The sequence below is a fragment of the Daktulosphaira vitifoliae genome, unplaced genomic scaffold (genome assembly GCF_025091365.1).
Source record: "Daktulosphaira vitifoliae isolate Bord-2020 unplaced genomic scaffold, ASM2509136v1 Scaffold_5, whole genome shotgun sequence".
Classification (NCBI taxonomy): Eukaryota; Metazoa; Arthropoda; class Insecta; order Hemiptera; family Phylloxeridae; genus Daktulosphaira; species Daktulosphaira vitifoliae.
The window spans coordinates 27,042,578-27,054,328 of NW_026099576.1; the positions used below are offsets into that span (position 1 = coordinate 27,042,578).

General features: G+C 25.6%; 1 protein-coding gene across 1 annotated transcript; it reads right to left on the reverse strand.

Annotated features, from left to right (window-relative positions):
• Nucleotides 1-3,202: 3,202 nt before the first annotated feature.
• On the reverse strand, nucleotides 3,203-11,448 carry LOC126907746 (cytochrome P450 4C1-like). Its single transcript, XM_050689328.1, has 11 exons — nucleotides 11,339-11,448; nucleotides 10,797-10,887; nucleotides 10,270-10,458; nucleotides 5,901-5,970; nucleotides 5,460-5,586; nucleotides 4,425-4,503; nucleotides 4,256-4,362; nucleotides 4,112-4,180; nucleotides 3,876-4,044; nucleotides 3,635-3,814; nucleotides 3,203-3,571 (listed from the first exon to the last, which is right to left on the reverse strand). The coding sequence occupies exons 1-11, from the start codon at nucleotides 11,441-11,443 to the stop codon at nucleotides 3,390-3,392; spliced, it is 1,368 nt and encodes a 455-aa protein (XP_050545285.1). The 5' UTR covers nucleotides 11,444-11,448; the 3' UTR covers nucleotides 3,203-3,389.
• Between the last annotated feature and the right edge of the window lie 303 nt (nucleotides 11,449-11,751).

Below are 11,751 nucleotides of genomic sequence, written 5' to 3' on the forward strand. Positions count from 1 at the left end.
TTTGGAATAATCCACCAATTTTTTAAAATTAAACACTATCTAAAGATTTGCATCGAAGCGTTTTTTTTTGATAGTGATTTTAATCACTGTCAGATATCATTATACTTGATCCAACTATGCCACGTCACCACTGTGCCGCGACCCCCCTGTGCTGGGTTTTTTTTAGTGTGGATGTAAAATTAACAACTTATTTTATTCTTAAATTTTAATACCTTTAACGATATCAAATCTACTAGTTTAAATTTAAAGTTCAAAAACTGAGAAGGCCTGACACGGTATTCTATATTTTGTGATATGCTTAACACACGGACACCTCTCATCAGCCGTTTTGCTACATCGCGAGTCCAGTTTGATTAGAGTACCTCCGCTTTCTAAAAAGGGTGCAAAGTAAATCAACTTGACTATTTGCTTTTGACATTCTACGTGAAAATTTCCGTTTCATTGTCATTTTTATTTTCGTTTTGTTTTGTTGTAGATCTACTAATTTAAATATCGTTTATAGTAAACTTTGAATTTCGACTGACATTATTTTTATTTGAAATAACTGTGCATAGTTATAAGTTAAACATAATGTCAGTTATTAACCATAGTTAATAACTTTAAATTACAAGTTACCAAGCTAGTTACAGCCTATTATCGGATAAATTATAAGATGAATAGCTAATTCATGTTATATTTGCTTTTAGCTAAACAGCACAACTAAAAAATGTCAATTTGGATGAAAAAATTGCATTCATATAGTATAATTAATACTTTCTGGTATCTAGTGGATATTAGCAAAAATAATCAACGCCATAACAATGGTAAAATCTTTATTATTATTAGTTACTCTAAACAATAATATAAATTAAACACTAGATTTAGTGTTTCATTTATATTGAGTTAATTAGAATTTATGTTCTTACATTTACTATCCGTCTAAATAACCATTAAGATATTAGTCTCCTGTTGTGCGTCAAACATCAAACATTTATTTTTTTAATATATTTATAGAAACTTAAGTTTTTGAATTTATTTTTTAATTATAAATATCATAAAACTCACTTTGTTGGGAAATTTAAATAAATTATTATGCATTTGGTCCAAGCATGTAATTTTTTTATAAATATTAAAAATAAAATCAAAATACAGCCACGGCTTAAAAGTTCTTGCATAAATGTGCTCTGAAAATCTTAAACATTTTTTTATTAATAATTGAATAAATAATTTTCTTTTTCAACATAATTAAAATTATACGAGACAAATTTTGACTTTCTGGAGCAATTATTTAAAATAATAAACTATGACTGGATTTAGACATCTTTAGATCCAGTAACGAACATTTCTAATTTTGATTGTTGTTATTAATTATAGTATTTTCTAAATTAGAATACTAAAAATAATAATATTGTTTAAAGTAATAGAGGATAAGCGAAATGCTATATACTATGGGAAAACCGACAAGTTCCAATTACATCAGTGCTAGTGTTTCTTCGTTGACCATTAAGTGGTCCAAAAACTGTATGATGAAATGTTCAACTTAAAAAGTATTTTTGGTTCTTAGTCAAATGATGAAACTAGTGATCGAAATATCGTTATACTAGAGTCACTAATTTTTTTTTGATTCAGATGAATTAATTGATTTTTATACGTCATCAGATACAACATTTTTATTAGAAAAATAGACATCTTGAAAATTATTATAACTTCATTTATATTTCTTAAAATGTTCAGTTATACCTCTTTCAAAATATTTAAATCTAAAATGTTAGATTTTATCACAGTTATCTGTTTAATTAAGTATTTATTGAGTGATCTTATAAAAAGCGTTTTCAAATTATGATAAAATTAAGGGATAAGTTATAAATTTTAAATTAAGAAAAAATAATTCTGATCACATTAAAAATCTTGAAACTTTGTTTATATAACAATCATTTCCAATGAACGAAGGGCAAAAATTTTAAAAACGCCAGGTGAGTTATCATCGGATGATATAAGAAACTTTTCTAAAATATAATATTTTAAATTAAAAACTCACCATAGTATTTATGATATCCCATTGAATGTAATTGAAAAAACGGTAGCACAGTGGGGTTGCGACATAGCATAGACGTAGAATAATTGGGATAAGTATAGATGATATTTGACAGTAATTTTAATCAATGTGATAAGAAACACTTCGATGCAAATCTGTAAATAGTGTTTAATTCTAAGAAATTGGTAAATAATTACAAAAGCAATATCAACTGTTATTTCCATAATTATATCCTGATTAGTAGTTCTTAGATTTAAAAGTATAATTTATGAAAAAATATTTATTATAGCTATTAAACAGAGTATGAAACTAATATTTTAATTTTTACTGCGAAATAATAAAAAATTATAAAGTAGTATATTTTGTTACCTCTATGACAAACATGCATAAAAATTAAAGGGCTTGTTGCAATATGTTATAAACAAATTTTTTTTCTCTAATGAATAAATGCTAAGAATTAAAAAAATGGTATTGTTAATATTAATATGCAGTCAGCAAATTTTATAGTTACTATTTATAGTAAATGTATCACAAAAGCTTAATATTTTTTTGCATTTTTATCGTAATAGATAACTTAAATAGAAATAACAGTAATCATTTCTTAGTAACTTTTAGTGTTTAAAAATACTCTACAATTGAAATATTCAGAACTAAATTAATTTTTAAGATTTATTTTAACTAAAAAAACCAATCAAGTAGTTCAAAAAAAATCTACTCAATTGAGCGTATTATAAAATTAGATTATAGTTGTAAAAATCCATTGTTAAATTCAATTGAAATTAAAAATCATTTTTTTAAAAATGCAAAATGTTACCAAAAAATTTGGAATATTATTGATTCATAGTAGCACACAAATAGACCTTAAAATTAATAAATTACAAAGTAAAATTATTTAATTTTGTAATTGAAATGTATTATCATATCAAGCCTAATTTTACAATAAATACTTTTAAAATGTTAGAATTAAATTATTCTAATTTTCAAATGGAGAAATCTGGTTAAGCAATTTTTTATTTGATAAAGGAGATTTTTTTTTCAGTTTTTAGATTAATATCTTAAACTAAATATTAAATGTATTTTTCATCAAAATCGGTCCAGTGAGAGCTGTGAAAAAGTGGTAACAGACACCAAAAAAAAAAAAACACATAGTAGTAAAATTAATTTTAATTATTTTTAATAAAAAAAAAAATTGTATTTTTATTAAATTTCAAAATAGTCAAAATACTCCACTGACTATACATACCAATTCTATGACTTAAAATAACTTTTAGTTAAATGATTACTAAATAATGAATTATTACTCATACATACATTTTTATAGACCATAATTGAAAAAAACGAAAATTTTAAATCAAAACTTTTTTTTTAAACTCAATTAAACTTTGTATGTCGGTTTCGTGTTTCTAGGACGTATTGTTACTTGATATCCGTCAGCGTTTTTTAACGATAATTCGAATTTTAACTTTATATCAGACATTTTGCATTTAGTATGAACACTATAGTTACGTAAAAATGTAGATAGCAAAACTTTCATTAATAGCATTGCATACTTTTCCCCTAAATTATTAAAAATTATTAATTATATTTATTCTATGATTATACTAATTTTTTACATGTTACCTATACAATTCCTAGGTCCACCACTAAACGCAATAAAACTATACTTGTGTCGTTTTGCAACCTTCTCTGGATCAAAATTATGTGGGTTGTACTCCCAGGGATTTGGGTACAACTCTGGTAGATGATGAGTGACTATTATTGGTATAAAAATAGTAGTATCTTTTGGAATTGTGTAATTACCTTAAAAATCAAAAACACCAGTTTAAGCATGTTTTATTCATGATAAACTCGGAAAAATTACTCATTTTGACATCATCTTGAAGATATCTCATTATCACTGGTGCTGCGGGATACATTCGAAGAGTTTCCTTGATACATTGTTCCAGATATACAAACTTAACCGTATCTTCAATTGTTACTTTTCGATCACCTTCTCCCATTATTTGGTAAATTTCATCATAAACTTTGTCCTGAAAATATGAAATTACATTTTAAATATAATAAATATTGAAGATCATTTATAAAACTGTATATTACCTGTATGTCTTGATGGATAGCTAACATTAAAATACAGAAACAAGTGGTTATAGAAATAGTCTCACTGCCCTATTGAAAAAATAGTGTTATTACATTAATTGGGTTTTTAAACAATATATAAAGATATTAATAATATTATTTTACTGCAATTATCATAGTTAAAACTTCATCTCTTAAATCATTGTTTAAAAAATAGGCTCCTTCATCATTTAACTCCAACAATAATTCCAAAAATATTGGTCTTTGTTTATCTACAATGTTTATCAACATTTATTTCATAAATAAATTAAATATAAATTAACTAGAACATTACCTTCATTGTTGGTTAAGTTTAAAGAACTGTGGTTGGTTTTCTTTCTTTGAACATACAGGCTTTTTTTTTCTTTAATTATCTAATAAGTATATCGTTATTAGTAAAGTATGTAACAATTTTTATGTGAATTGTATACACGATATATTATCAGGATTTGAATTAAAATTATATATTTTATTTTTATGTTATGACAGTTAAAACGTTAACAATATTATTGTGTTTACATTTTAAATAATTTAAATAAACGTTATGGAGTTTTGTTTTTCGTTTGCGATACTTAAACAACATCAATTTTTTATGTTTTACAATTTGCGATAAATGTTATTGATAATTTTTTTACCTTATTAGTAATTAACCTGTAATTTTTCGGCTATGAGAATTTCCCTTACATAGTTACTATTTTATAAATTTTATTTTTTAAATACTGATTTACACTGGCTTACTCGTATTCATACATATCAAAATATTAACGTATTTTATGAGTTATAATGAAGCAGCATTATATTTACCGTTTTCTGCTTATTTCTTGTTATTTTTTTTATTCCGTTTGTAAGTTATGTTTGATTTGTTAATTTTTGTTTTATTTCGTTTGAAATTATGTAATGTTTGACGGTAGTATATATTTTTATTGTTCAGTAAATAAGGAAACATGTTTCTATTGTTCTCATTGTTTGTAACAATTGACATTTTATTCAGTTATTAATTGATACACGTTTGCCATAGAGGTAACAAAATATAAAATATTTTAAAATTTGTATCATTTTTCTGTATAAATTTCTAAATGAATGAATATCAATTTAAAATTATTCTGGGTTTTTTATTATTAAAAATATATATTAAAAAACAGTAGCACAGTGGGGTCGAGGCACAGTGTGGACGAGGCATAGATGGGACAAGTNATCAATTTAAAATTATGCTGGGTTTTTTATTATTAAAAAAATATATTTAAAAAAATGTTATATGAACGTGGTACAGTCGTGCCAACGTTCCCCAATGCGGTGTTTATTTTTTTTAATCAAAAGTTATAAAACTCACTTTGTTTGGAAATTTATATAAATTTTCATACATTTGATTCAAGCCTGTAATTTTTCCATAAATACTAAAAATAAAATCAGGATACAACCATGGCTTCTTTAGTCTGGCATTAACTCGCTCTGTAATTCTAAAAAAATGTTCATTAATTAAAAGTTGAATATAAAATTTATTTTATCAATTCAATTAAAATTATACGGGTTAAGTTTTAACTCTCTGATGCGATTATTTTAAACCCTAGATAAAAAAAATCTTTTGACTTCTCTAAATTAAAAATGAACAGTGAAATTATTCGGATTATTTTGAGATTATTAAAAAGTTGCTATATTGTTTTAAAAGTCAAAATTTTAGATTTCCCTAAAATTCTGTTTACAATTTCGTCATCATTCAAATTACTGTAAGTATAATAATAATATATTGTATAGAAGTAAATTAATATTTTACTTTCTCACTAAATAAAAAAATTCAGATTTGTCGTCATCTTCCTCATCACGATGATGTCCCAGTGCTGCTTCTGTAAATAACATGTGTATAAATCCACTTTTTTTGGAAGTATTTAAAATACTACTTAAATACTTTTATTTAAATATAAAGAGTTACATAAAAATGATTATTATAGTTTCTTTAGAAATTATTTATTTGGATAATCTTACAAAAAAATAGTGATTTTAACGAAATTTTGAACTTTTCTCATAACTTTACTGTAAATAGTAATTATATAAGTTTCTGAACACATATCAGGCTAAACAATACAACTTTTTAAATCCATATAAAATTTTTAATTTAACGATATAAATTTCAAACTTGTATGTCGAACTAAAACGAGTTATAAAATGAAATAAAATTTTATTACTAGGCTCCGTCTAGCTGGGGCTCCGCCCCAGACACGGAGCCCTACGAGGCTTACGTGCCTTCTGCGCGTAAGCCTCTTCGGGCCGTCATCATAAGTAGGCCACTTATTCCGGTAGGGGTACCCGCCTACGCCGAGCACGATAAGTGTTTTTCAGAAAAAATATTACATCAGAATCATTGTAACAAAAATATATTAAAAATGTTATTATTTAAATCAGCAAAATTCAAAAAGAGAATGTATTGGGTATAAGGTTGACGTTTTTTAATGAGGTATTCTCTTTAGGCCTATTTAAAAATTATTTTAGGAGGGTTTTTAATATTTTTTACTTTGTTAAGAATGTTATAGAATTTTTTTTGCTAAAAATTAAAGTAATGATGAAAAAAAAGGACATTAGGTCCTTATTTATTAGAAGTTGATTAAAAAAATATTGATAGCGCTGGTTCAAGGGGGTTCCCTTAAATACTTCTCCCTTAAATACACCCCTGGTATACACAAAAATATTAATATTCTAATTATAATAATTGTGTTTATATTATAGAATAATTAAAAAAAAATTCTGCAGGTTATTATACGTGGAACTATGTTAAAAATTTAATTTTGATAAAAATATTGGTAACTGCGATTTAACGTTGGACAGCATAGTATTCATAGATGAATCCCAATTTAAACGATAAACTCATAAATTCATAGATCATATATGAGAAAAAAAAATTATTAATAATGTACTGTTCTGATAATGAAAGTACAAACTTATATAATTATAACTGTCTTAAAATTTATATATAACATATAATATTCCTCGATAAAATATAGTGCTATGTGCAAATGCAAAATAGTGTCCTAATAAAAATACATATTAAACAATATAATTAAGAATCAGAATAAACGTATGAGCAGAAATGAATCAATGCACATATTAAAACCATGCACGTGGACTTCAAAAAAAAAAAAAAGCTCGTAAAAGGTAAAAAATGAACGGATTGAATTGATTTCTTTATTATATCTCTGGAATGACATTGGGCGGGTCTGATGAAACTTTTTCCAATAATTTTCCTGGATTCTGGTGACCGAGTACTTTCGTTGAAAAAAAAATTTTGAAAATCTGAGCACGCTAAGTAATTTTCCCAGTAAAGTGTTTTTTTCCTTATTCTATTATATAATAAGATAAATTTTTGTGAAAAACAACTTTAAAAGACCAAAAAGTTAGGTTAAAAAATACATTTTGAATCGAAATTTTGCACATACTATTATTATATTTATCATATTAAAAATCAAAATTACTAATAATTTAATACTGTAATTTTTACAGAGAAATTATAAAAAATTATAAAGTAGTCGTTAATTTTATGGCAATCGACTATAAAAATTAAAAATATAATATTAAATAAAAAATTAAAAACAAAAAAAATTTATTTTTCAAATTATTATTGACTTTAATTTTTAGTATATTTTAAAAAATCAGTAAACATTTCATTTTTATCCTATTTTTTTGGTCTTTTAAAGTTTATTTTTATTAAATTTTATAATCATAAAAAGGTTCAACATTTCATCATAATTTTTTTTTAGCATAATATGCAACTTTAAAATTAACATTACTAAATAGACAATTGAAAATATGGTATTGTTAAAATTTATGTGGTCAGAAAATGTTATAATTATTATTTACAGTAAATTTGTGAAAATAGCTCAAAATTTTATTGAAATCACTATTATTTTTTGTATATTATTATCGAATAAAGTATGACGGGCGAAAGGGACCTGTATAAAGTCTTTATAGAAAAATATTATTGATCCAAATTTTGTTCAAAAAGTTATAACATGTTCGCCACCGGACTCCTAATAGACGGTTGGTCCGTATGACTGGTAATGACACACCAAATCACAATAATTGTTTGTAATCATTGAAAGGGGAAAATAAAAAGAAAAAAAGGTTACCATTCAAACAATTACAATGGTTTTAATACTACATTTTTATTACAATAACTAAATCTGGACGTCCGCAAAAGAATACAAATATTTTAACAAAAAAAAAAAATTAAATATAAATTTACATACAATTACGAAGACAACATCCAAGCCGAGTCCATCCACAGACTCTCCGACCAAGCCACGTGGTCCAGGCAATGGACGACCAAAGATCTTCAACAATAAAAATAGGACGATGGCCCGAGTACAGCACAAACAAGGAAACTAATGTTGTATATTTGGCAACAACTCAACGAAATCCCACTGGACAATTGTCACCGTACGCAAACGAAAACAAAGGTTGTGCGTATCACACCAACAGCGTATCCAATACAATTCTATCAAGCATTAGGAAAAAAAACATGCACGGCACGTCCAATGCGTTGGGCAGCTATACACACGGACCGGTTTACCCCCGCCGTAAGCCTTTAAAGTATTATATATAATACCCGTCTCAGACGAGGAGATATGCCGGCCATCAGCTGACTGCGTCATGTTGCGCAACTTGTTCAAACATAACAATATAAAACTGAACATATAAAATTAAGAATTAAAAAAAAAAAATTCGATAGTCGTTTTCACCATGAAGGTAATTCCCCAGGACAATTTTTATTTTTCAAATTAAAGTATATTACATAAGTATTAAATTAGATATCTATAAAAGTTGTCCCCTGTGGGTGGAGGGCAGAGCATGGTTTCCCAGGTCGTTAGCCAGCAAAATACATGCCAAAGCAAAAAACAAAATATTGAAAATAAAATAAAAAACAAAACTATTGCAACTAAAATAGGAACCTGGAACGTGAGAACGTTGTTAAGACCAGGAATATTTGAAGAACTTAAACAACAATTGACACTTAATAGCTTGATATTTTAGGAGTGTGTGAAACTAGATGGGGTGACAACGGAGATTTCTGGAGTGACAATTTTCGAATGATACATAGTGGAGATAAACAAGGGAAAAACGGTGTTGGAATACTATTAAACAAAGAATGGGGACTGCAAGTAGAAAATACCTATCATGTGAATGATGGAATATTACTAATAAAATTGAAGACATCCACAGTAAACATGATAGTCATCCAGGTATACTTTCCAACCTCGAATAGTGAAGACGACGAAATCGAACAAGTGTATGATTCTCTAGATGAACTGCTAGGAATAACTCGAGATAGCGATAACGTAATTATTATATGCGGTAGTAGGAGAAGGACATGAAAATCAAATAGTAGGCAAACATGGATTAAGAACAAGAAACATCCGAGATGAAAGATTAGTAAATTTTTGTAAGCAGAACAATTTTTTAGTTACCAACACAATGTTTGAAGTACCAAAAAGAAGATGCTATACATGTGTAGCACCAGGGGATACTAATTGTTACCAAATTGACTTTGTGTTAGCAAAAAGCCGTTTCAAGAACCGAATAATGACAAGTCACAGTTTTCCAAATGAAAATAAATGCAAATAAAACAAAAACAATGGTGGTGACTAAAGCAAAAGAAATTCCTTTAGTGAGGTTGGAAATAGATAATAACTTAATTGAGCAGATTCAACAATTTAAGTATCTAGGAAGTACGATTACTAGCGATGGTAGATGCTCAATAGAAATTAGACAAAGAATGGTCTAAATCCCAATTGATAAAAATTATATTACATTTCTTTTTAAGAGAAAAAATTATATTTGGTTTTATTTGCGCATGCAAAATACGATATAGATCAATATATCTTTTGAAATAAATCTTTATTTTTAAAGGTTCTGGTTTGGTTTTTGAATAATAAAAATATTTTGGTTCGGAAATCGTTTTTTTATGTTTTGTTACAATCCCCGCTCTAAACTCTTAGTTCAAACAAATAGCATTTATTTGTTTCCTCTTGAAAGTAACAATAATGCACTTCATCGCATCTGCCACTTAATTTTAAAAATATTCTTTAACACAATATATTTCAATAATAAAATATGTAATTCGATTAAATATTATTTTTACCATTATCACTTACCACATATTGAATTAACAGAAACAGAATTAACATAATCCCAAATATTAAATGACTCGGAATTTCGCAGTTCTTTTTGAAGATTTAATATGAAACCTGCACTATTTTCATTGAAAATTGGTAAAAATTTATTTATGGAAGAAGTGTTAAAAAAAGGAGAGATAATTCGTCGATGTATTTTCCATTTAGGAACTGAAAGCAACGATAAAAATTCATAGATTATATAAAAACAGTAACAATATTTAAATTAACTATTTCATTTCTTTATTAAAATATTTCACTATACAATTTATCCTTTGATGATTGAATAAAAAAAAAATTCTGAATAAACTGTTAAATTATATTTATGTGCACTGTCTACATTGTATTAAAAAAATAAAATAAAAATTTGTACCTTTTTATAATAGAGATGCAAATAATTTACTTTTATAAAATTAATATTTTCTATAAAATAATCAAGTAAATATTAAATTTTATTTTATTTTTATTGATATTTAAGTATAATATAAATAATTATTATTTTTTCTCACCAGAAGTAGTAATTAATCCTTCTCCAAAAGCACCACTCAACATTTTGGCTAATTTACCTCTGTCAAAAGCATTAGAATTATTTAATATAATCTGAAAAAAAAAATTAATACCATTTTCTGTTTAAAAAAAAATTAATTTTTTTAATTAAATAAAATGACAACTAAAAAATCTACAAAAAAATATAATATTTTAATTTTGAAAATTTTTCTTTAGTATACTTCTCACCATTTAATGTAACTAAATAAACCCTCAAATACTCTGGTAATTATTTTTATTTTGTGAGTAATTGTCCGACCTGTGTAACAGGTCGGTCTATAAAATATACTAGTAATTAAGAATAGTTATGAAAAGTGTCAGTAATCCTAATGTAAAAAGTTCACAAGTAAAATTTTTTTCTCTAAATATTGAGCTAATATTTAAATATTTATAAATAATCCACATATTAATTTTTAAATAATAAATTATTTCTTTAAAAAATAATTTAATACATTGAGTTTAATTGATAAATATATTACATAATGTTAAAAACATCTAAACGTACTTGTAAATCTTCTGGCTTTGTTACATTTAAAGCTAGTGAAGAACCCAACCAGATTTTATATGGTTCCGGACCGTACAGATTATTTAACTTAAAAAAATTTTCCATAACATCTAAAAATCAATTTATATGTATTTACATTATATATATGTTCATGTGTATTTTAAACAATAATTATAAACAACTACATTATTTCACACATATACATAAATTGCATTTTAGTGATATCAATTTATTATTTAATTTATTATTATTGATTGTGGGAACAGTTCGCATGGTGTATTTTTATAATGCTTGTGCTACATACTCACGAAATATATTCAAATTATTTTAACTCATAACGTCACATTGATATGGCGTTATGTTCCATATCACTCCCTTTCTTGCTTTCATTTGTTCCCCTCTTTCTTCTATCT

What these genes read in the sequence shown, in the direction of transcription:
- LOC126907746 (XM_050689328.1), bottom strand. Translation starts at nt 11,443, where the DNA reads ATGGAAAATTTTTTTAAGTTAAATAATCTGTACGGTCCGGAACCATAT. An exon ending in CAAAGCCAGAAGATTTACAA is followed by an intron (nt 10,888 to 11,338) that starts GTACGTTTAGAT and finishes TTTTTTTTTCAG; the next exon opens with ATTATATTAAATAATTCTAA. An exon ending in TTTTTTTATTTAGTGAGAAA is followed by an intron (nt 5,587 to 5,900) that starts GTAAAATATTAA and finishes ACATTTTTTTAG; the next exon opens with AATTACAGAGCGAGTTAATG.